Consider the following 26226-nt stretch of genomic DNA (forward strand, 5'->3'; position numbering starts at 1 on the left):
ACTTTTGCCCTTATGGGGAAAACACACAAAATGGTGTTCCCAACCATAACTGTCTGTGGCTTGGCTGGGCCACCCATAATAGTATTTTTATAATATTATACTATGGTGTCTTGGGCATCAAAATGTCTTGGATCATCTCCAATTTTGCTATGGATTTCAACAGATTGAGAAACAGACACTAAATCTTGGTAGTGATGGTGGTGAATCCAGTTATTCACAGGATCCCCCCCCACCCCTCCCAATATAAAGGATTTCATTTTGCAGTTCTTACAGACACATTTTAGCAAAAGCCTGTGATGCTTGCTAACAGAGAAGGGTGGTGCGGCAAACTGTAAATGTGTTTTCACTGAAGTTGTGAAACAGCGTCACAAAGATTGGATTTAAGTTTCATATAAGGCCCTTTTGGGTGTGCATCAAACCTTAATGCAAGTCCTAATATGATTTGACAGTGTTTTTCTCACTGCTGGCCACTGAATTTCACCAGTTTTATCGCACTGTGTCAGAACAAGCCATTGGAGTGCCAGCAGGGTTTTGCACGAAACATGTTTTCTGAGTTACCTACTCCCTCAGAGCAAGGGAGAGCCAAGCTTGTGTGCCATTAGGGCTGTTCACATGACACAACAATCCACCATGGGTTATTTAACCCACGGTGAGGCTGTGGCATGTGTGGGGCACATGTAGACACCATTTTGAATATGCAACCCCTGCTCAGAGGTTGTCATGTCATGTGAACCCAGCAAGCATGGGTTATGCGAAGGTTAAATAAGCCTCACATAACCCAAGGTCTGTTTTCGGGTTATGCAAGGATTGTTTAACCCTTGTATAACACATGCTCACCCGGTGCGCACAGCCCGTCAATCCCGAAGAAGGGGGCACCAAGGCTCATTGTGTGTTAAATAACCCACAGTGAGCCACAGTGTGTCATTTGAATCTAGTCACTCTCTAACAAACTCTTCTTTGCTGAAGTTCACTTGATAAAAGACTACTGGGTGAAAATTGGAAATAAAACAGACTTTTTAAACATGCCATTTAATTCCACATTTTCCTGATTTAAAATGAAATTACAACTAGATGGTAGCTTTGACTCTGAATACCTTCACACAAACCCAATAAATGCAAATTTGTTTCTCCTTTGTTGCATGTGGCCGAAAGGCTGCATTTCTTTAATGGGAAGACCAGGTTTTCTGAGCACCTTATGCACTGTGTTTTGTATGTGAGCAAAATGCTGCACAGTTCCCGCACAGATCATTTGTTCCTATTTTGATTGGCATGATTGCTACAAAAGCCGCACATCTCACATACTTAGAAGACGGTTGTATGAGTGTCATGGGCAACTACCGGATATTCCCTGTGGTGGAATTACAGAGGCATAGTGATGAGAGCCTGTGATGGATAAGAGTGACAGACTTGGACTGGAGAGACCTGGATTCAAATCCCAGCTTGGCCACAAAGCTCACTAGGTGACCTTGAGCCATTCACTATCTGTCTAATCTACCTCACAGGATTGTTGTGAGGATAAAATGGAGAAGGAAAACCCCATTAATGTTGTCCTGAGTTCCTTGCATGAAGGGTGGGGTAGACATGAATGATGAATGACAATCACAACCCTCAATCATCTGAAACATTTTAAAGTATATGTGTCCCACACATGAGGGTTGTTGTTGACTAACAGATCTGGAAGGTCCCAGGTTGGGGAAAGCTGCTTTATAGCAGGGGTGGGCAAAAGATAGATCAGGTTCTACTGGCAGACCTCTGAGTGACGTACAGTAGATTAGCATGGGTTTCTGCCTTCCAACTGTTTAACAATAGTAACAAGTAAAATTCTCTGTCTTTCTCTCTCTGGCTGCTGAAACAAAGGAAACTTGGTGGAGAGGAGAGGACCAAGATTGAATTTTACGTGAAAAGCCTAAGAGCTCAGCTCTGGGAATGAAAACAAATTCCTGGGCCGAGCATGTGCTCAGGGCATGCGCTTTTACTCTTCTTTAATTCTAAGTGTACGCCTGGCCCACTGAGCCATCATGGCTGCAGCAGGTGGATCTAGTAAAAAACGACAATCAAGTTGTTCCCCCAAGCCTGTAGTCTGCCCACCCCTGATCTGTAGGGCTTAACGAAGTTGGGCAGGGAGGGATAATTTCTAGGCAATGAGCAACCTGATAAACATCCCCATCCCTATTTATTATGATTTATTTTTTCCATACATACAAATTAAGTGCTAAATGCCTTCTGAACTCAAAAATGTCCGTGTAAAGGAGCAGAAAAATCCATGGACTTAACTATTCCTCTCACTCTTCTGCCTACCTAAATTATAGACCTGTCTCCTAGTTACATATAATAACAAACAATAAATAGCATTTCTAATTTAAAGGTATAACTTTGTGCTATAGATCTTTGAAGATCAGATTGTTTGCGGTATTGATGGAAGAATATGAAACCTCAGAGAAATAGAAGCTATATATACATAGTATCCCTAAGTTTGTGTCATTCATTTTTCTAGGTCATCCTCGGTTTTTCAACCAACTTTCTACAGGGCTTGATATCATTGGCTTGGCTGGGGAATGGCTGACATCTACTGCTAATACAAACATGTAAGCACCCTCTTGCTTTTCTCTCTGTATATGTACCAAAAGTCAAAGCCAGGGCCAGGTCCAAGTTCAAGGGGGCCCTTGGCAAAATGCCTTCTCCATCAGTGGTTCCTAATGGGCTTACCTGGAGGAAGTGGCACATTGATGTGGCACTGGGCAACATCGGCAGTGGTAGCACTGCTGTGAGCAGTGCCAGGTGGCTGAGTCTACTTGCATAAGAGAGTACACAGTTCCCATTAAATGCCAGTGTTGGAAGGCTGCAATTGTTATTTTAAAACAGCAGAGGCCTTTCAAACCTCGAGAGCCAGTGTGGTGTAGTGGCAAGAGTGTTGGACTGGGAGCAGGGAGATCCGGGTTCTAGTCCCCACTCAGCCATGGAAGCTCACTGGGTGACTTTGGGCCAGTCACACACTCTCAGCCCAACCCACCTCACAGGGTTGTTGTTGTTGTGAGGATAAACTGGAGGAGGAGAAGGACTACGTACGCTGCCTTGGGTTCCTTAAGGAGGAAAAAAGGCGGGATAGAAATGTAAACAAACAAACAAACAAACACACCTTTGCTCATATAAACCTTCCTGAGGTTAAAAACATCACTTAAGTGTGCCAAAACCAAAACAAAGACAGACTAGTTGATTAGCTTAAGCCTGCTCGTTTTCCTCCACTTGGGGCTAGACTCTGCTCTTATTAGACTAAAGGATAATTGATGGTGAGTAGACAGGCATGTAGATGGATTAATTAGGGGTTTCACTTATATGGCACTGTGGCAACTAAGCCATATTGAGAAAAATAAAGTAGTTGTACGGTTGTGTTGTTCCACAATGTATTGGAGGCTTGTGGGGGGGGGGGAACAAGCGGAGCTAAATATCCATAAGTAGAAGATTTACCTAATGAATTGCTCCAACTATTTATCAGTATAACAAGAGGAGGAAAATCTTAGGAAGGATTAGGAAGGATTTCAGAGGCGTAGCTGTATTAGTCTATTGCAGCAAAAACTACAGAGAGTCTTTTGGCACCTTAAAGGCTAACAAATTTATCCTGGCATAAGCTTTCATGGACTATAGCCCACTTCATCAGTTCCATGGAGTATTATGGAGAGTCTCTGGTTTTTATAAAAACCTGAAACTCTCCATAATATTCCATGCATCTGATGAAGTGGGCTGTAGTCCATGAAAGCTTATGCCAGAATAATTTTGTTAGCCTTTAAGGTGCTACAATTATGAAGGGTAGCATAAGCCCTGAAGTTGTGGCAAATCTACATCTTGGAGGATATAGGGAAGAGCTGATCCCTCTCCACCTCTAGCGATTGCTCGTGATTCTTTAGAGAGGCCCATTTCACACAGTGAGAATGAGAACGATGAGCTTTTCTACATGAAGCAATTGCTGTGCACTCATCATTCCCTATTCACAGTTATTTACAGGTTCTTTAGACAATGTTGTGGCCTTCCAGGTTCACTTCTGTTTTTAAATAGCACTTTCAGTGAGTTCTTTTAGAGCAGGGAAAATGTGGTATTATTTGTGAAAGCAAAAGAAAACACTTTTTCTATGTGTAACTGCACAATTCTGCTATACCACAACACCACCTAGAGGTTATGTAGTGGAAAAGCAGGAAAGGAAATACTCCTAGTGCTCGGATCTCAGTTCTGCAAAGAAACCAAAAGTAGATGCAGCAGATTAACAGGCTTGTGTAGAAAATCCCTGTGTCCTTAAACTAACACAAAATCTACACTAATGAGTATGCACATACACCTGTCCGGGTGTTCAAGGTTTACTTGTCTGTCTGTCTTTACAGCTGTCCTGTGTATATTTGAGTCAAATCTTTGGGTTAAGAGTTGCTTGTGGAATTTTGAAGTCTTGGGGCCAGATAGTATGCTTGCTGCAATCTTGAAACTAGATTTTGTTTTTGTTTCTGTTTTTAAGGATTAACAGAATATCTCTCCTCAGTATAGCAAACACTCCTGAGAATGTGACTCTTCCAGAGAAAGAATTAAAAGCAAAACCCTCCATTAGAATCTCTGTTTTAAAAATTACCACTAGACTAAGTGGGAGCAGGACTGGATTTTAAGATTATGTTTTAATTGCCTGTTATCATAGAAGAAGCTTGAAGGATGTCCTCCACTGATGTGCAGAATGGATTAAGAACCATAAAATGGAAAAATAATGTACACATCTGAAGCATCACTCTTACTGCTGTGCTTTAAAATAGGTCAGGGAGTGAGGATGACACTTGTAACCAGTTTCATAATTTTATGAAAATCAGTTATCATTATTGACACGACTACATTGTAGGGAAAGTTAAAATCAAGTTCAAGGTGATTACTGCAACCCATCTTTGACCAAAATGGCCACTTTCCCCCTTCCCTGTGAAAGGGATGCAAAGCAAGTGTGGGACAAGCCCTTGAGGCAGTTGAAATTGTGTATTGATTTGCATGGGCATGATAGTCCAAAAACTCATCAGCGATCAAACGGTAGGTTTTTATTTCAGAATGCTATTAGATGTGTGTGATGGCTGCATTCATAAACAACTGAAAATATAACCAGATGAGAAAGCAAGTTTGCTGTGGATCAGATGACAATGCAGAATGGAGTTTCAGCGGCAAAGTGAAAAAGAAAAGTTCTGTGACTTGCCCATCCTCTGCTGACAATGCTCTGTTGAACAGGGAGGGTTACTAGCATTGTGGATGGCTGTATGTGCTCATCCACTGAGCTTAGCAACAGAGAGATCCACATATCTGACTTGTCAAAAAAACCACTCCAAGGTGCCCTGTCATCATCAGCTTCAGAGTAACCAGGATAGCACTCCTTCTGTCTTTGGTATTACCATCCAATGCTGCTGTTCAAATCTGCAAAACAATTTTGTTGGTGTTCCGTTAATGCAGGGGTGGGCAACTGTGGGAGGTCCCATAGGCTGCGCACGCACGCGCACGCACGCGCGCACACACACACACACCTGTGGATGCTGAAAAATAAATGGTTAGGTATTGGTACTTTAAAATAACATATAAAACATTATAGTATAACCGTGTTAGCCTTCTGTTTACAAATTTAAGAGTGAAGTGTAGCACACATATAGACTAGCTGTTTTAATTGTTCAAACTTTTTAATAAGCATGAGTTCCATGGGTTACAACCCACTCCATCAGGTGCTATAAGTGGAACTGGAGGCCTCTGTATTTCATATTTTAAATCCCTTTTATTTCATATTGTATTTGTTAGCTTTTCATTCATTTTGGTACTCACTTTTGTCTTCAGTCTTTCTTTCTTTCTTTCTTTCTTTCTTTCTTTCTTTCTTTCTTTCTTTCTTTCTTTCTGTTTATTGTTATTGGCCACTGCCTGTGGTGGCAGAACCATTAGAGCATACTCCAACAAACCCTTCTTGCAGTCACCATTTTATTCTCCCCAGAACGGCCCAGATGTTGGAGCATTCTGAGGCATTGTTGGAATAATAAATGGTGTCTGCCAAAAAAAGGGAAAGGAAAAAAAGGGAACCTTCTGGTGGCTGACATTTTTTCCATAATGTCCCAGAACAATGCAACATCCAGTATATTCTAGGAAAATCTTAATGGCAGCTACTGAAGACCATTCCTGCAACTGCTGGTGAAGGTAAGCCCACCCCCCACCCCACCCAGGAACAAATGGGACTCTTAAATGGGACTCCCCTTCCTTCCCATTTGTTTCCCCTTGCATTCATTGACTGCCATGAAGCAATTAGATTCACGTTTTTGAGGTCTGATCTTGTGTTCTATATCTCCTAGTGCAGCATGAATTGATTTTCAAAGGCCAATTCATCTATGTGGTGATTAATCATATGCATTGGCTCACTGAATACCTAGACTTCAAATTATGTACAAACAGCTGTTGTTGTTTTTCTTCACAAAGTCTGAGCGTGGTTGTTGGGTACTCAGAGAACCTACACTCATTGCCAGTCAATGCACAGCAGTTTAAACCATATGGACAATGAAAATATCAACCTGCTTTAAAATGGCTGTCCCCTAAACAGCCTTCCACAACCTGGTGTCCTCAAGATGTGTTAGACTACAACTCCCCAGCTGTCTGGAGATGATGGGAATTGTAGTCTTACATGTCTGGAGGGAACCAAGGCCAGATCTACATGGAAATGGATTGAGAAGCGCTTTTCTGTTATATCCAGATTTTCATAAAAATTGCTTTGGTCCATCTGGGGTACACGAAGCAAGAAAAGCTGAGTAGACCTACCTAAAAACCTGCTTTCTCAGGTCATACAGTGCTTGAAACCCCCATACTTTAGGGTTGGGTGGGCCGAGTAGAACTGAACATTATCAACCCCATAGGTGCTGCTCAGTGAATGAGAGAGGCTTGTTCCCCACCTTGTCCATGCTCCCCTGCTTAGGGGAAGTTTATTGGAAGCACTGAATTAAGCCTCCGTAGTTTACCCCACCCCTCTCCCCTCTCATCCACCTTTGGGAGAATGTGAAAGATTAAAGGTTAAAACTGGTCTTATATGAATGAGAAAACAAGCTGCATTCTGTGAACTGGTGAAGCCATTACAGGCTACAGCGGTATTCTAATTGATTGGAACAGTGAAACCGCAGTTTTCGCTACATTATTTCAAAGGGTAAAGCAGCTTGTGAATACTTGTGACTAGGAAGTAGTGCTAAGAGGGAAGAAGCCTGTGCCCAAACGTGCTACTATGAATGTAAAGAAGCTACTTCGCTATTCTGAATTATTAGAACCGCACTACTGTGCTTTTACGAATGGGAAAGAAGGGCTGCTTACTGTGAATGTAAAGAACCTACTTTGCTATTTTGGATGATTGAAACGGTGCTACATGGATACCATGAATGAGGAAAAGAGGCTATTCTGAATGACTGAAACTTCCAAGAGGAGTTACTGTCCTTCATAGCTTCATAAGAGCGGAGCTTTGAAGTAACAGGTTTGCCCACCCCCTTTATGCTTTTGAGGATCTTTCAACAATAAGGGGGGAAACTGCCAAGAGGCAGGGAGGTGAGAGGAGGGGGAAAGAGGAGAGTGTGTGCCATCTCCCTCCCACCTCCCAGCCAACTCCAGGGAATTATTAGCCGCCTATTGGGGACGAGGTTGGGCAAGGGGGCGAAGACAAGTCTTCCAATCTCCACCTTCTGGTCATTGGTCTAAATGCTGGAAACAAAGAGCATCTCTCCACCTCCAGTTTATTGCACTCACTGAATTGTGTGGGTCCATTACGTGATGTCGTCATCTTCCAGTCATTATCCCACCATTTCTGCCCACCTATCCTGTGTTTTCCTCAAACAGAAAAAATGTGGTATTTTCCCAAATATGTGCAAATGGAGCGCCCTGTGTATTTCTCCCCTAGTGTAAATGAACTGCTGTGTGTTGGTGGCTGTGGGCGGTTGTGCTGGGATGTTGGGGGTGTGGTCATGATGGCAAAGGCGGTGACGACAGGCTGTGGGGCATGTCACCTTCCCTTGCCTGTGCCATTTTGGGTCCTCGACATTTTCAGCCTGCAGCATTCTGAATAAGGTGGCAGAGTGGCAGAGTGGCAGAGCAGCAGGTTGGCAGAGTGGTGTGCCAGCCTTCTGACCTACTGGGACACACCCCTGCTGTGTATTCCCAGTGAGTAAATGGCTGAGTAAACAGCAGAGATTGTAAAAGACACTCAACAGGGAGGCAGAGGGCCCAGGGAGATTGGTGGGGGGCTGTCTGTATGCCAGTCCCCGTCCACCAGTAATGTGCAAGGGGAGGGAAAGGGGCAGGAGCCAGGCAGGAATGATTGCTACACCCCGAGCACGTGTAATGCTTATTTGCAGAAAGGTGGAAATGCCTTTGAGTGGCATCAACACTTTTCCTTCTTCCCGTGAGAAGAAGCAAAAAAATAACATGACAGGGACAGCCATCTAAAGAGAACAACCCAGTCCTGCAACGACGCTGGATGGGGAAAGAACTGGCATTGATGTGGAATTCTCCACCCATGTGATGGAGCCCAAAGACAGGCAAGAGGTCTAAATACTCCTAGGGGAGTACTGGCTGTGCTCTGCAGCAGAGAAACGGACAGCTGAGGAGAGATGGAGGCAGTGGGAGACTTCTGCGCACATTTCCTGATCCAGAAATTTACATTTTCCCAACCCCTCTCTGCTCCCGTACTCAGCAAAGTGCAGCTGAATGCAATGAGTTACTTCAGAGTAGCCATAGCCTCGTGTCCATCCTTTCAAGATGCGAATGGGGAAAAACCTGTGTCCCAAAAGCGTGTTACTGCCAATGGCGGAAAATAAGGAAATAGGGGGGACGGCTCTACCCCTTGACCAAAAGTCACAATCAGACACACCCCTTGGCATGCCCAGCATGCAGGATTTAATTCAGGTGAATTGGGCACACTGCAGCTAAAGCGCACAGGAGCTGCATTTAAGGAAAAATACGCACTAAAACGACTTTCAGAAAACGTGCATTTTAGAGGAGGAAGCAGTGGGGTTAGTGTGGGTGGCGAATGTCATGTGTCACGTGCTCTGCCTCTGCACTGACATGTGTAGATGACCCCCAAGTTGGGGAAGGCTGCCCCCCAAAGTAATGAAAATTGTATCTCCCCCAACATTAAACATTAAATATAAAATTTGACAGTTATCTGAAGCCTGTGGGAAATGCTTCGTTCAGAATTTAACCTCATTGTCTTCCTTTCTGATGTATGGGTGAATCTGTATGGATATTTTTCACAGATGTGGCTTGAGAATTCAGGACTAGGAGCCATTGCTGTGTAACTATGGCAGGGGTGGGCAACTTCTGGCACTCCAGATGTTATTGGACTGCAACTCCCATCAGCCCTAGCCAGCATAGCCAGTGTAAGGGATGATGGGAGTTTTGGTTCAAGAACATCTGAAGGGCCACATTTTCCCACCCCTGATCTATGGTAACGATGTAAATGGTTTGTGACTCTCCTGAAGTACTGAGTTCATTTCATGGGCCTTTGGCTCACAGAACCTAGGGTGCACCATAAATACACAACCATCAGTAGAAATTGTTTGAATTTCAGGTACCCTAGCAAGGACTACATTGGTGTAAGCTGCAAATTTTTACTAGCCCAGTATTTTACCTCGCCCCTCCCCAGCTCATATTTTCCTGGTGCCTTTAAATAAAACCACACATTCAAATATAGATCTGAAAGGATTATTGTTGCACCAGTTGATCATCATAGTAACAGAGGCCTTTTGAGAAATTGGTGTAACAATTTCTTTAAAACCCTATGTGTATGGTTTATGTTAAAGTTAGGGGATATTCAGACATTCATTACACATAATCACAACTCCAGTCCAAAATGCACTGGCGCCAATAGAAGAACTCCCACTGCTTTCCGTGAATCTTTGTACAGACTTCCAGATTAATGACTCCAGTTGTAGCAGTCTTTTTCTGGACCCTGCTGGGCTGAATCTACACATAGCAGTTATACCGTTATCATATCGTTATCATAACTATTGGTACACATGAAAGCAGTTGGCTAGTGAATGGACATGTAGTGTTTAAATACGCCATCACTGGAACATTCACTTGTTGGATATTGTACAGGTGGAAACTTGTTGAATTATTTTGATTGTTGTCCACAAACTAGGTAAGTTAGCATACATAGCATAAAACATAGGCTAGTTAATTGGTTTGTGGATCGCTGCCTTCTTCTGCCACTGTCATACATCACTGTATTATGTACAACTTTTTGTGGCTCATGGTAATGGTGTTCAAAGGCTAGGAATGGTATTTGATGCGGAAGAACTGAGAAAAAAAGAAGCAAATGTGTATAATAATAAATTGAATTGAATTATCTATCATCTAACTATCTAATTTATTTCTAGGCTGCCTTTAAGGTTTTGTTCTCAGTGCTGGAGATTGGCTAGGATTTCTATGGAGTAGATTCTGAAAATCACAACCCAAGAACCCATGTTAAAATCCTAGATTTTATGTAAAGCTTTTTCCTCCTCTGGGTTTTTTTTTAGTGCTTGAGTTAAACATGTTGTTACCCTTACACTGTTAACAAGATCTCAGAAACATCTTCAATTATTGTTATACAGGACATACCCTTTTCCGGAGAAGCCTGATCTATGGCCACTGTCACACATGCCTAGGTCACCTCCAGACTGGATTGCAGCAACACATTCTATGAGGCTTTGCTTTTGAAGAGTGTTCAGGAACTCTAGAATGCTGTACAGAATGCAACAGCTGGAGTTTCGACTGGGGACTGTTTGGGGGGATCATGTTACTCTTGTATTGTACCCTCTTCATTTTCCCAGTCTACTTCCTAACCCAACTCAATGTGCCCTAAATAGTTGGGACTAAGATGTCTGAAGGGCAACCTCTTCCCATGTGAACCTACCTACTCATTCACATCCTTGTTGGAGGCCCTGTTCTGTATTCCAACACTGTCTCATATACAGCAGGTGGTCACACAAAACAGGGCCTTCTTGGTGGTGGTGCCCAGGCTGTAAACTCACTAACTTGGGAGGTTCACTTAACCCCCTCCTTGATGGATTTCAAATGCTGCTAGTTTGGTATACTCCTCACTCCCCTTTATGTTTTATGTTGCCTGCTCATATGCCCTTTTGTCTGCTGTATTTTTAATTTGCTTTTTATTTTATTGATACATTGTTTTTACTGTTGTATCAACTATGTTAGCCACTTTGGGGGTTCTGTGTGTAGACAGAAATATTTTGATTAATTATGACACGTTAAAGCAGGTACACCATGTGAATATTATGCATATGTGCAGCATTCTCTATAGCATGTAAGAATGCTACCTTTTTATTTTACTATATTCACATGCTGCAGAAAGCTGTGAAGTTCCTGTTGCCTGTACATACCTTCAAAACCAGATATATCCATAGACACATGCACTATACAGGCGCTTATCCATTAATTTTGGAGTGTCCTCAGAGCAGCAAGGAAAGGAGGGGGTCAGAGGCTGCTTTACCTAATGAGGCACAAACTCCTTCTGCTGTGCTGTAGCAGCTGATAGGATTGGACTTCATAGCAATTTGTGTATTATCTAGCTTAGCCCTCCCCAACTCAGCGCCCTCCAGATATGTTGGACTACAGTCCCCATCATCTCTAACCAGCAATGGCTGTGCTGGTTGGGGATTATGGGAGTTGTGGTCCAACACATCTGGAGGGCACCACCTTGGAAAGGCGGATATAAATATCTGGTGTTATCCAATACAGTGGGAAATTTTTATTCTGGCAATTAGCTACACTTCTTCTTGGCTTTATTTCCAGTTTGGGTGGGGTGGCATAGTTTTGCACTGCAACTTTAACGGAGGAAGAACTTTCTTCTTGATACCAGTAGACTCTTCTTGGTCCTCAAACAGAGCAACAGAGCCTGCACTGAAATTTTAGTACATGGGGAAAAAAACACATGATATATTAGACTATAGGCATTGGTTCTTGCCTGCATTAGTGGATAAAGCCGCGCACTGCCCTCTTGTTATCTGTAATTAGTAATTAGAAAATCATCCTTTTTAATTACTCTTGACAGATATTGATTGTGTGGTATTGTATAATTAGTTGTCCTTGGTGCTATAAACAGAATAAATTCACATAAATAATTGCTTTTGGGGTTTTTTCTAAAGCTCAAATTCAATATTTCTAATTATCTTTGTGAGTAGCCCCCTGATGTTTGCCATACCATTTTCATAGCTCTCTAGTTCTGGCAACAACCATGTTTTGCAAATAGAAATGTGACACTCCTGTGAACTAAAGAAAACGTTACGATCTAGTATTTTTTGGCACTGACTAGCAATATAGTTATAACTGCTATAACTAGATTGTGTAATCTCTGAATGCTATGACCATTGTCAAATAAATCTTCAGAAACCAAATTAAGGAATGTTCCTGTTGGGTTTCTTTCTCCATGCAATTTTTATAAGCTATCCTACTGGGGCGAGAACCGGTGTGGCATACCTGAGCCCTAGTTCAAACCTTCTGTCTGCCATGATCTCACCAGTTGACCTTAGGCAAAGCCATATTCTCTTAGCCTTAGCTCTCTTCTCTGCAATGTGGGGATAATAATATTGACCTACCTTGCAGGGTTGTTAAGATAATATATGTGAAGTGCTGTGAACACTGAATGAACTATATAAATGCTGCTTATTGTTATCAATATGAGGAAGGGGTCATAGCTTAGTGGCAGAGCATGTGCTTTGAATGCAGAGGGTCCCTGGTTCAATCCCTGCCCTCTCCTGTGTTTTGAGTTAGCAGGTGATGTGAGAGACCTCTGCAAGCTGCTGCCAGTCAGAGTAGGCTATATTGGACTAGATCAGGGGTCTCCAATGTGGTGCCTGCAGGCACCTGCAAAACTTTTTTTTTTAATCTGACTTTTAATATACATACATGGATTCCATGAAATGCATACAACTTTCTAGCAATTATACCTAGGCTTCAGCTAAAGCAGACCAAATATCTAAGTAAGTATCCATTTGAAGGTGGTGTCTGTATGCCACCCATTCAAATATTGAAAGCGTTGTAAAGTCCTCAATCCATTGCATTATAGGAGGTGAGCATTTATCTTTCTAATGTTGCAATATCAGGTATTTAGCTGTCAAAAGAGTACAGAGAATCCATTTATGCTTGTTAATTAACCATGAAGCAGGTAAATAATTTAAAAGAACGGGTACATAAGAGAATATTAAGGACTGTTCCAGTACAAAATTTATCTGTGTAATAACCTCCTCCACAAAGGAAGCAACTACTGGACATTGCCAAAAACATACATTTAAAAGAAGCATTGGCTGTATTGCACCTCCAGCAATTAGCTGAACTACACAACCCCTTATTAAAGAGACATAGTAGTGTTCAGTAGACATGAAACAAACATTTTTGCTGAAAAAGACATAGCCTAAGATCCATAAACGTGACAGACAGATGCCAAAGCAGCGACCAACTGATTAGGCATTTTGTGGTGGTGCCCACAGCAGTTTCTCAAATTCCCCAAAATGCCCAAATTAACAAATGGTCAGTGCAAATGGATTCTCTGCACCCTTTTGACAATGAAAGATTGATATTACAACATTGGAAGGATAAACACTTAGTTCCTATAATGCAATGGATTGAGGACTTTACAATGCTTTCAATATTTGAACAGGTGGCATATAGATGCCACCTTCAAATGGATACTTACTTGGATATTTGGTCCACTTTTCTTAAAGCCTAGGTATAATTGCTAGAAAATTGTATTCATTTCATACAAATCTATGTATGTATATTTTAAAAATGGAAAAATTTAAAAGACATTTTAAAAAATTGAAGATTCAGGTGTCCAAGGGCACCATGTTGGGGACTTCTGCTCTAAGGTAAGGTGATACAATGGTATGTCACCCTACTGGTGCTGGATCAAGGAAAGTATGAGTGTAGCACCAAAGAAAAACCCAGGGGTGTACCAAAGGTTTGTCTACTTTGATTTTTAGGGAGAAATCATTTGGGCAATGGGATGTTCCCAAAAAAATCTCTGCCTTTGAGATTGTTCACTTTTTCCATGCCTATTTGCAGTCATTGTTCCCCTAGTTAATGCTTTTTCATTATTACATAATCCCAGCCAATTAGGGACTACATAGTGCTGTGTGTTGTTGTCATGACAGTAGGTAGCCAATTGGATTTGGCTACAGTCTCCTGAGAAACCTGTACGAGGGTCAAGAAGCAACAGTAAGAACCGAACATGGAACAACCGATTGGTTCAAAATTGGGAAAGGAGTACGACAAGGCTGCATATTGTCACCCTGCTTATTTAACTTATATGCAGAGTACATCATGAGAAATGCCGGGTTGGATGAATCAGAGGTCGGAATTAAGATTGCTGGGAGAATTATCAACAACCTCCGATATGCAGACGATACCACCCTAATGGCAGAAAGCGAAGAGGATCTCAAGAGCCTCTTGTTGAGGGTGAAAGAGGAGAGTGCAAAAGCTGGTTTGAAACTCAACATTAAAAAAACGAAGATCATGGCATCTGGCCCCATCACTTCCTGGCATATAGAAGGGGAAGAAATGGAAGCAGTGACAGATTTTACTTTCTTGGGCTCCAAGATCACCGCAGACGGTGACTGTAGCCATGAAATTAAAAGACGCTTGCTCCTTGGGAGGAAAGCTATGGCCAACCTAGACAGCATAGTAAGAAGCAGAGACATCACCTTGCCGACAAAGGTCCGTCTAATCAAAGCTATGGTTTTCCCAGTAGTAATGTATGGCTGTGAGAGCTGGACTATAAGGAAGGCTGAGCGCCGAAGAATCGATGCTTTCGAACTGTGGTGCTGGAGAAGACTCTTACGAGTCCCCTGGACTGCAAGGAGGTCAAATCAGTCCATCCTAAAGGAAATCAACCCTGAGTGCTCATTGGAAGGACAGATAATGAAGCTGAAGCTCCAATATTTTGGCCACCTAATGCGAAGAGAAAACTCCCTGGAAAAGACCCTGATGCTGGGAAAGACTGAAGGCAAAAGGAGAAGGGGACGGCAGAGGATGAGATGGCTAGATAGCATCACGGATGCAATGAATATGAACTTGAGCACGCTCCGGGAGAGAGCGCAGGACAGGAAGGCCTGGCGTGCTATGGTCCATGGGGTCACGAAGAGTCGGACACGACTGAACGACTGAACAACAACAACAGTGCAACATCATGGAAGTTGAATGAAGCCAACTGAAAGTGAAGGCAATGCTTCCTGGCAGCGCTATAACTATGAATGGTCAAACACGTTGTCCTCTTTTGGAACAGTTTCTCACCTCCCCATCACCACTGATGAAAATTTACACAAAAGTTGTCCCCTTTCAGTTCAGCCTTTTAAAACCCCCGAAAGGATTGTTACCATTTTGAAAGACTGGATGGAATGAATGTCAGGGTTTCAATGGCCCAGAGCTCATGCTTATTTTGGCAGCCAGGGCTCTCCTCCCTGAAATAGACTGTTGTTACATACCTCACAGTACAATAGTAACCATGTCTACTCAGAATTAAGCCCCTTTGAGTTCAGTGAGGCTTACTCCCAGGTAAGTGGGTATAGGACAGTACTTTGAGTCTCATAACATTCAAAAACCAAAAGCAACTTCTGAAAGTATATGCATTTTTATATTTATTATTGTGAAACAGGTATTGGTATGAATTTTTATTTTTCCAGGTTTACATATGAAATTGCACCTGTCTTTGTCCTCATGGAGCAAATAACACTTCGAAAAATGAGAGAGATTATCGGATGGTCAAACAAAGAGGGAGATGGAATATTCTCACCTGGTAGGTTCTATTCTTGACCCCTTGTCCCAAATGCTAATCTGTAGTAGTGTTGGAAAAAATATAATCAGTAGCTGAATGCATGCTTTCACTGTATGCCTTTTAATTGTATGCTAGTACTGTATTTTAGTCTAGAATAGCAAGGATCCACCTTAAAAGTTACTGCCAGGTATCCACAAGGTCTTTTTAAAAGGATGCAATTTAAAGAATAATCTGGGAATGCAGTTGTTATTCTGCAGTAGGGTTGGCCTCAATGACGGCTCAAGGTTTAAAGGGAGGACATGGGCAAGGTGGCTTCAGTGGGGCCTCTTTCCAGAATGGGCCCCCTCCACCTCATCGCTATCACCACTGCCCATCTGTTTGCCTCCTCTCTTTCTGGGTCCAATCCACAACACCATCCTGATGGAGAAGGCAAGATGCTGCTCATTCTTGTCATGCTTGGATAGGATGGCCACTTAGAAATTGCCAAAAAAGAGGACACGCATCATCAAAACAGAGGACAGCCATATGTATAAAATTTGCATGTGGTAATTTATATGTATAGCTGCAAATTTAGAAATTATTATTATAATTTAAATAGAAATAGGGTACATCTCACCATAGTGCGGAAGACCATGACCAGCTGACCTGTGTGCCTGCCTGCTCACTCTGCTGTTCACATGCTGTTGCTAGGCAGCACTTCTTAGGGTCCTTTGTCTTTAAACTGGAATTGAACAGGTCAGCCCTTCAAAGAGAGGACACCTTCAAACAGAAGGCAGTCCTCTGGCAGCCCTTCAAATAGAGGACTATAAAAGAGGACACATGGCCACCCTAGGCCAGCAGGAAGAAAGAACAACAGGGCCCCAAAGGGTTGGCAGTGGGCCCCTGTCAGGCTGTGGGCCTTGGCAGGTGCCCACTGATGCCAACTCTTGACACCACTCCTGATTGGCCTTTCAGATTCTTGTAACACTTTATAGAATTTAGGCATGAAAATGGATATTTGATGTCTCATTTTCTAAATAAGCTGTCTAATTTTCAAAGTTATTAATCAGTCTCAAGGTACTACTGAGAACATCTAGAATTCAGACTGCTTATGAAAGTGTTGAGCCAAGTATGAGAGAAGCCTCCCCCCGCTACTTTTAATGTATTGTCCTCATGGATTCACACTGCTGCCTATCTTTTCGGCATAAATGCCAACTGATTTGTCAGTCCTAAGACCCATCCAGCCATTGCTTCCACCATCAAAGTGATTCTATATTTAAGCCTTCTGGAAGCCTATTTCCTTAAGTCTGCTAACCTAAGAGTAGAGCACACAGCACAACATAGCAAGTATCAAGACAGACTGGCAATCTCTGTCAAAACAGGTACAGTTAACAAACCCACTGTTGGAAAAGAAGCATTTCAGAGATGACTTCATCAATGGCCTTGTTGCATGTACAGTGGTCTTCCTAAATAATATTTCTCCAGCAAATTGGCTGCTGCTTGCCCATTAACCTATATATTGACTTCGTCTGTATTTGTCTGGTAATCTAATTGATCTTTGGTGTATCCCAGCCTTCAGCAACCTGGTGCCTTCCAGATGTTTTGGACCAACTGCCATCAGCCTTAGCCAGCATGGCCAATGGTCAGGAATGATAGGAGTTATAGTCCAGAACATCTGGAGCACACCAGGTTGGGGAAGGCTGGTGTATACATTAAAAAGTGCTTTTGATCTCAGAACAATGGAGTCTTCTATGCATTCCAATATTTGGATGATGACTAAGGATTTTGCTCATAGAGAAGGAACAGAGGAGTTAAAAACATAAAATTATACGTTTTATTGTGGTCATTTTTTATTGTTGTATGCCACTCCGAATTGCCCTAAATGAGTTGGATATGCAACTCTGAAGTTTTATAATCAAATAACCTTTGTATAGAGCCTTAGAAGTAACCTACAAGAAGTAACCTACTCAAAGCAAGGAAAAGGTCTCTTTCTCAATCAGCAATATTCACCTTACCTTGAAAGGTTTTGAGTGTCTGGTGATGGAAACGGTGACAAGAGGAGTAGATACAACACAATACTGCCTATCCTCTTTCCCTTCTATACCATCCTTTCCCTTCCCCAAGTCAAATCTCACCTCCCAACCCACATGAACTCACTAGTTTGCCTTAGACACACCACTTTCTCCAAGCCCCAGCCCCCACCCCCATCTGTAATATGGGGATAATAATACTGGCCTACTTTGCAGAGCTGTCAGAAATATAACTGGAGATAATGAAAATGAAGCATTTTGAGCCCTTGTAATGTACTATATAAAAACTAACTGTGATGATAATTGTCAGTGAAAGAATTCCAGAGAGATGCCTCTTTATGGAGCTCTTTTACATGATAAGGGATAAAATTAACATTGACAGGAAAATGGTGAGGCAGAAAACAGAAAGATGTAAGAAAACAAGAAGCCCTACTAAACTGCTTGTGACTTGGGTTTCTGAAGGACTGCCTTCTCTCAGATGTATGTACCCTTCTCCAGGTATCCCAGCCTTCTGAGGTAAGGCTGGTGGCTACCAAAGAGTGGACCTTTTCAGTGATGGCATCCAAAATATGGGATTCCGTCCCTAGACATGTACACTTGGTGCTTTCTTTTTCATCTTTTTAAGTGCCAGGCAAAGCCCACTCTGTTCTCTCATGTCTTTAATGGCTTTTAGTTCTTGAGACTCTTAATTGTGTCACTGCTTACTAATGTTCTATATTATCTGCTACTTTTATTATTTTTTATTGTTGTGAATCTGGATTTTATTGTTTTAAAATTGTGTTGGCTACCCTGAGGCCTTGATGATAAGGCAGGGTAAGAAAGTTATAAACAAATAAACTGGCTGAGCATTAATCCACTGGGCCCAGAAAAGGATTATATACAGGAAAAGCTAGTCTCAGTATGGAAATGAAAAGTTTTGTGTGTTTTAAAATCCATGATAGAATTTGTTAATGAGAAACAATTCTGGCTAATAAAATATGTAGGTCTAAATATCTGAGAGCAGCAAGCCAAGTTGTAGTCCTATAATGAATATGTTAAAAGTAGAAATTTTGTTGCTTTAGGGAAAACTTTCCATGTTGACTTGCCTACTGAGGAACACCTGTGTGTCAGCAACAGAACCTCTGCCCATTGCAAAGGATTCTGGGGCATATTCTAGGGTTCATATTCAGCTTATGCAGGGTAATATCTGTGTATTGCAAAGAAAGGTTCATAGTGGGGGAATAAGCTGTCCTCTGGGGGAGCTTGTCCACCATTACCTGAGATAAAACTTGATAACCTGGTGAACACCATGGTTCCTCCAAAGAGCACAGTTGAAAACCATTGTATTAAAGGAATACAACCCATAGTGAAGGGAGACAGGACCTTTGAGAAAACCGAATTCTTTTATCATTGCACTTTTCAGACTGATTCATCACAGTTATTAATTATGTTATGCCTGATTGAAATGTTCACAGCACATATCACAACTAATGCTTTTATACCTTTGTTCATAATATCAGGCTTTCCCTGCTCTCTCTTCTAATATTTTATTATCATATACTCTTGTTACAGGTGGTGCTATATCCAATATGTATAGCATTATGGGTGCCCGCTACAAATATTTCCCAGAAGTCAAAACCAAAGGCATGGCTGCAGTGCCTAAACTGGTCCTCTTTACCTCAGAACATGTGAGCTCAATAAACTTAATTAACTACCATTAATATAATTACTGGGGGAGAGCAAAGGAAGATGCTTTTCTGTCACCATCAGCCCAGTTCTTGAGGGATATGATTTCCTGGGGGGTATTTCCACCAGCGATTTACTCTAGCAATTTACTCTGAGCTGGCTGCATGTTTAGGTCGTTGGGGATAGATGATGTCGTGGCCATCCAGCAGCCACCCCAGAGCTTATCAGGGAAAAACCAGATTTCCTGACACTGCTTAAATTCCGATTATTTTCCTCAAGTCGGGTTCTCCCCAATATAGTTGCTGTGTGCCCCAACACCTGCATTGGCATTGATCAAGGGGCGTTTCCAGTCTCCTGTCCCCGTGATTCCCAGCACAAACCAATTAGTGTCTACTCAGAAGTAACATTGTGCTCAATGATGCTTCAATTCAATGCAGCAACAGTATAGAAAGATTGGGGCTCGTTAGGAGGCTTCTCTCTCAGTTGCCCACATTGGAAGAAATTAATTCCCCCCTCCCCAGTTACCTGATCAAGCACAGCAATGGGCTACAAAGGGGTGTTTCCTCCCATTGTGATAAATGAGGCTTGCCCTCTTAATCCCCACAGAACTTACAGAGAACCCCCTCAACTAACAAGGCACATTGTGATCCTGAGAATCTGATTCTCCTTTGTTTGATTTATTGCCTTAGGAAGAAACTACTCCGACCCTTCATTATAGAGATTCTGTGGGTTAAAAATGGGGTTGGTTTCCATCTTTGTGTTTACTGCTCTCTTTCCCAGCACAAGCATATGTGTGTCTACTCGGAATTAACTCCCATTGTGGTCAATGAGGCTTGCTCCTGAAATGTAGGTGCATCTGGACCTTCAGGGAAAAGAAGAAAGGTGGGGAGAGGGGGGAGCCTCTCTTATTGGTTGAGCAGCCCCTGCCAGTCAGATGACGTTCACCCCCACCCCCACCCCCACCCCCACCCAGAAGTATGTTCTTTGAAGCGATTTTTACTCTTCCAGAGAAGCTGCTCGTGGAGCCCTGCTCGCCGCAAAGCCGATTCTTTTTTAAAAATCCTGTACTCCTCCATTAGCTTCTCCTTCCATTGTCATGGAAACATGCCCCTGGTTTCATTTTCCCCCTCTCCTCCAGATTTAAGCTTTTGGGAGTCTAAACCTGTCACACAAAGAATTACCTCAGTCAGCTATTGATTGCTGGCAGGTTTCCTTAAAATGGCTGTCAGAAGATCATGTCTCCATGCACACAAATAAACAAAGCTCCCTTCCTATGTAAGGACAGAGGTTCTGTGGATTAGGGGGAGGGGAGGTCCCTCTGTTTGTGAGGGCATCATTTCCTAGAGTTGGAATCATCATCTCTACCATTAGCAGTTAACTTTGGGGGTGTGAACCTGACATGGCAGTCCTGTAAAGGGAGCTTTACATTTCTCCTGTGGCAGAAGGTTTGTGGGTAATGGCTCTGCATTCTGACAGAGAGATTTTATCCAACAAGGGTGCCATTTCAGATTGCAGCACAGGGGGACAAAGAGATTGTAGGGGAGACAAGATTCCCAGTAGGGTTTAAACTTTAAAAGCTTGATCTTGGATATATTCACGATTAAATTGCAAAAGAGACAAGTGTATTAAGAGCATTTCACGTGGTTATTTTATAGCCCACAACACTACGGGTTGGACCTAGATTGAGTCATCCTTAAGAGTAGGCCCATTGCAATCAATGGGATTTAAGTTAGTCACAACTCTAAGTATGTCTAAGATCCAACCCAATGTTACCTGTGAAGGTCAGTCACTCCTTGTTGTTGTTGTTGTTAAACAGATTTGTGCCAGAGGCATGCACACTTACTTCATTGGCCCATTATAATATTCACTCAGTGAGTAGAATCAGAGAGAGTATAGGTACTCCTATAGACGTTACTCACGTGAAGGGGCTGGTGTGTACACGAGAAGGCCTTTTCTGTAGCAGCACCTAGACTGTGGAACTCCCTCCCAAGAGAGGTCAGGTTGGCTCCATCCCTATTGGGTTTTAGACAGGCAGTGAAAACGGTACTGTTTTGCCGGCCTTTTGGCTTTTAAAATTGTTATGGCCTGTTGCTTTGTTTTTGTTTTTATTGGATTTTATGTAATTGTACATCACTTTGTGAACTCCCCATTAGAAACATTTGTCTGAATGGATCTCCACAAGGAGCAGGAAGCACTTAGCAAGAAATGTAACCCCTATTGGCAACTATTGGTACTACATAGCTAAACATGAATTACGCATTTGTCTAAATTTTCATTCTTTCCAAGAAGAAAGAAAGAAAGAAGGTTGGAACATTTCTGTTGCTTTTGTTATTGCAGAGTCACTACTCAATAAAGAAAGCTGGAGCTGCGCTTGGTTTTGGAACTGAGAATGTAATTTTAATAAAGTGCAATGCAAGGTAAGATGTTATACATGCTTACATGGTAAATTTGTTTCCCTCTGTTTATGTACAGCGCATCAAGATGCTAGTGACCTGTCAACAAGATTAGTTAACTTAATGGAACTGTCACTGGTGTCCATTTCTATTTAGTCTTATTTATTTATTTATTTTTAAACTTTCTTGGGTTTTGTGTTTCACTTTGATTGCAGGGGCAAAATAATACCAGCTGATTTGGAAGCCAAAATTCTAGAAGCCAAACAAAAGGTAACCTTGCTGTTGTTTTTAAACCTGAACATATTTCCTACTTATGCATAAATAGGAAGCCTTAATTAAGACATTACACTGCCTTCTACTTAAATTCAGAATAGACGCACTAGCAGAGGCTAACCGCTAACAGTGCAATCATATACATGACTACACAGAAGTGAATCTCATTTGAGTTCAATGGCAATTACTCCCAGGTAATTGTGTATATAGTAAGTCTTATTGTTAATAGAGGGACTTATTTCTAAGTAAACATGCATAAGATTGCACTGCACATGTAACTTGTGGGTTTCTGCAAGGAGTAAGGGACAGATCTGTGTTACAGATGGTCTTTATGTTTTCAGACATGGGGGTCAGCCATGTCCCAGAATGCTAGGTGTTATCTGACACCTGCAATACCTACCAGTGATTCATTTAGTCTGCAGCCACCATTTTGAAACTGAATCTATATTGCAGGTCTCATGGCCACAAGCTTTGGCTTGATTTTAAAATTGTTCTGTTTCTTCCTCCATCCCCTGCCTCTTATACCACCTTGCTCAGTCTTGTTCAACCTGTTGCCCTTTAGATGTTCTGAATCAGCATTCCTGACTATTGGCCATGCTGGCTGGGGCTGCGGGAAGATGAAGTCCAAAACATCTGGAGGGCACCACCTTAGGGGAGGCTGCCCTAGCCTGATAAAGAGTTCTGTTGAACCTGAAAGCTTGCACAATCTTTTATGGCATTTTGGTTGTTCCTACTTGGTTGGTATTGCCTAACAGTCAATTCTGGATCCCCACCCCACCTCCAGAGGTAGTATACCTATGAGAACAAGATGCAAGGGAGAAAGAACAAGGTTGCTCCTCTTCATGTTCTGCTTGTGAACTTCCACATACAGCTTACTGTAGGCTGTTGTCTTTTGATCGTAGAATGCTAGACTAGATTACTTTGGTCCTGTCCTTCAGCAAGGCTCGTCGTGTTGTTATTGAAATTCTACTGCAAACAGATGGTTATCAAACTCTTTTTATTCTTTAGCTGATACTTCCCATGTAAATGCCCCCAAAAGGTCAGCACTTTCTAGGTATGTCTCCTTACTGTGTGCATTAGATAGCACTCTCCGTAGATGCACTACACTGCTTTCTCTCCACCAATAAGGTGATATTTTGTGATTGTCTTTTTTTTGAGATCCATATGGAAGGCGACATTGGAATGGATCCAAATGTGCATTAAGATTCATCACCAGCCTCACAAAAACAACATCTAGATTTGCTACACACATTGAACCCGCATAAAACCCATTCTCAAGACTACCCCTGCTTGGATTTTTTGTTGAGATAATTACACAGAGACATTTTGCTGTGATGAAAGAACTTGTGCTGTGATTACCTTTTATATGTTCCTATTTATTTAGTGTGTTTAGTTAAGGTGCAATCCTATGCACGCTGGCTGGGGAATGCTGGGAGCTGTAGGACCTTTTTTCTGTCTAAACATGCATAGGATTGCACCCTTAATCTGTTTCCAGGGCACTATTACTTTAATATGATAAAAGTAACAATATAGTCAGCATAATTCGATTATCTGTTTCCTTGTGTCTTCTGGAGGAACCAAGGAAAGAAGATGCAACAGTTTAAAAAGATACACAACAGAAACTGACTAAAGAACTTGCTATCAGTTGTAATTTGTTAGTTTCAAATTTCAATTTCATTTTGAAACATTTGCATTTCATGATCAACTTCATCCTATTTCTCCTCATAGGGATATGTTCCCCTTTATGTGAATGCAACTGCTGGCACAACCGTTTATGGAGCCTTTGATCCTATTCAGGAGATGGCGGACATTTGTGAAAAATATAACCTTTGGCTCCACGTGGATGTAAGTAACTAAGGGCACAATCCTATGCAGATAGGCGGCCACCTCTGAACTCGGAGGCAACTCCTATCCAAAGCAGGGCAGGAGAAGCACAGAGGGGATCATTCCTTCTGCACTTCTCCTGCCCTGCATTTTTGGCTAGACAGCCGATTGCGGCTGTCCAGCCGCAGGAGGACGGAGCGGGGTAGGAGGCTGCTGTACGACACATTGGATGTGTAGTATGGGCATTTCCACCCAGAACATCCCCCCAGACATGCTCCCTTTCAGCCACTCCACGCTTCTCTTGTGAGCGCCGAGCACAGGGCTGTTCCACGTAGGGATGTACGAAAGTCACTTACCTTTTCACAAAATGTGATTCGAGGTGGGGGGGAGGCACTCCGTCCCTCCCCCTGAAATTTTGGCTGGGGGGGGAGGCGCTCCATCCCTCCCCCCTGAAATTCTGGCCGGGGGGGGAGGCGCTCCCCCCTCCCCCCCCGAATCCTGGCCGGCCAGGTCTGCAAATGGTGGCGGCCGTAGCCGCCACCATTTGCATCCCTGCAGTCAGCTGTGATAGGCTATGTAAATGTTTACGTAGCCTATCACGGCTGAGTAAAAACAAAAAACAAAAAATGCACATACGCAAATGGCGGCGCCCATGGGCGCTGCCATTTGCGTACGCGCATTTTGTTTTTGTTTTTTTACTCAGCCGTGATAGGCTACGTAAACATTTACGTAGCCTATCATGGTATTTTTTAAAAATCTAGCCGTGATAGGCTATGTAAATCTTTACGTAGCCTATCACGTTTTTTTGTTTTTTTGGTTTTTTTACTGGAAATGGCGGCAGCGGCAGCCGGTTGGAAGACCGACCGCCGCCGCCACTGAACCGCCACCAAACCACTGCCGAACCACCGCCGAGCTGCTGCCGAGCCGCTGCCGAGCCGCCGCTGGAGCCCCCACCGCCAGGAAGATTCGCCCAAGGTAAGTCCCGTCCCGGGGGGGGGGCGGGGGGGCAGACTGTTTCGCCACTGATTTCAGGGGGCTGAATGCGCTGGCATTCAGCCTCCCCAAGATTCATGGCGAAATTCTCTGACATCCCTAGTTCCACACTGCCTCTGAGGCAGTGCAGAAGTGGAGGGAGATCGGTTCTTTCGGAGCTGACCTCGGAGTTCGGGCTCTGAGGTCAGTTGCCAGAAAACCAGATATCCTATGGACGTCTAGCTGCTGTCTAGTGACCATAGGATTGCTCCCTAAGGCTGCAATTCTAAATGCATTTACCTGGGAGTAAGTGCCATTGAACCCAATGGGACTGATTTCTGAGTATTCATGCATAGGATTGCACTGTGAATACACCATTATCATTGTCAAAGGAAAAATAGAATCCCAGTAGCTCTGTTTGTTCATTCTTGAGTTGTTGAGGCCCTTGAAAAAAGTGTCCACCTTTCAGGGGAAGTGTGAAATTAATAGAGTGCCTCCTCTGAAATCCTGCATGTTTTCCTCAAAAATGTGGTGCCCAAAGTGTTGAGAGGATTGATGCCATAGGTCAGGGGTGGGCAACTTGTGGTGCTCCAGATGTTTTAGCCTACAACTCCCATCAGCCCTAGCAAGTATAGCCAATGGTAAGGTTATGGGGTCAAAAAATCTGGAGGGCCACAAGTTGTTCACTCCTCCCATAGGTAGTTGTGGAATATAGGATATTTGAAAGGTCCTGAGCCTTTGTATTTTTTTTTTCTCCCCATCACTTGCAGGCTGCCTGGGGAGGTGGATTACTAATGTCCAGAAAGCATCGTCATAAGCTAAATGGAATAGAAAGGTACGGAACCCTTTTCATTTGAATCTTATTTACTTAGTGCTCTTTCACAGTATACATGACATTTCACAGATAGGAAGAAAGAACCTGCCCCCCACTAAGAATATTACCAAATTTGTAAAAGCCACTGACAAGGGGAAAAAATTCAAGTGAGACTAAAATGTGAGATAAAAGGGGGAAACATTCATGTTAATTTCTGAGCATTCATGCAGAAGAGAAGGAGCTGAAATGCAAATCAGCTTTCTGGCTAATATAAGTTTTATCTTTGCATTGCAAATCAGATTGAAACAAGAGAGGCTTTAAGTGTGCCCTGAGAGACAAATTGGTTTGTATCAGCTCATGTTAATTTTGTTTAATTCCAGTCAAGGCACAATCTTCCCCAACCTGGTGCCTTCCAGATGTTTTGGACTACAACTCCCATCAGTTCCACCCAGCATGGCCAGTGGTCAGGAATGTCAGGAGTTGTATTCCAAACATTTG

General features: G+C 42.7%; 1 protein-coding gene across 1 annotated transcript in view; it reads left to right on the forward strand.

The window, feature by feature from the left end:
* The window catches only part of GAD1 (glutamate decarboxylase 1), a 72738-nt gene that overhangs the window by 34852 nt on the left and 11660 nt on the right, over positions 1-26226 (forward strand). The window contains exons 5-11 of the mRNA XM_084812593.1: positions 2495-2585; positions 15687-15799; positions 19339-19454; positions 21790-21869; positions 22061-22115; positions 23847-23963; positions 25685-25749. Coding sequence (XP_084668719.1) covers positions 2495-2585; positions 15687-15799; positions 19339-19454; positions 21790-21869; positions 22061-22115; positions 23847-23963; positions 25685-25749 — 637 coding nt within the window. The remainder of the gene's footprint in view (positions 1-2494; positions 2586-15686; positions 15800-19338; positions 19455-21789; positions 21870-22060; positions 22116-23846; positions 23964-25684; positions 25750-26226) is intronic.

Source organism: Heloderma suspectum, chromosome 1 (assembly GCF_057233095.1).
Source record: "Heloderma suspectum isolate Gila_16-S chromosome 1, 16-S_ref, whole genome shotgun sequence".
Taxonomy (NCBI): Eukaryota; Metazoa; Chordata; class Lepidosauria; order Squamata; family Helodermatidae; genus Heloderma; species Heloderma suspectum.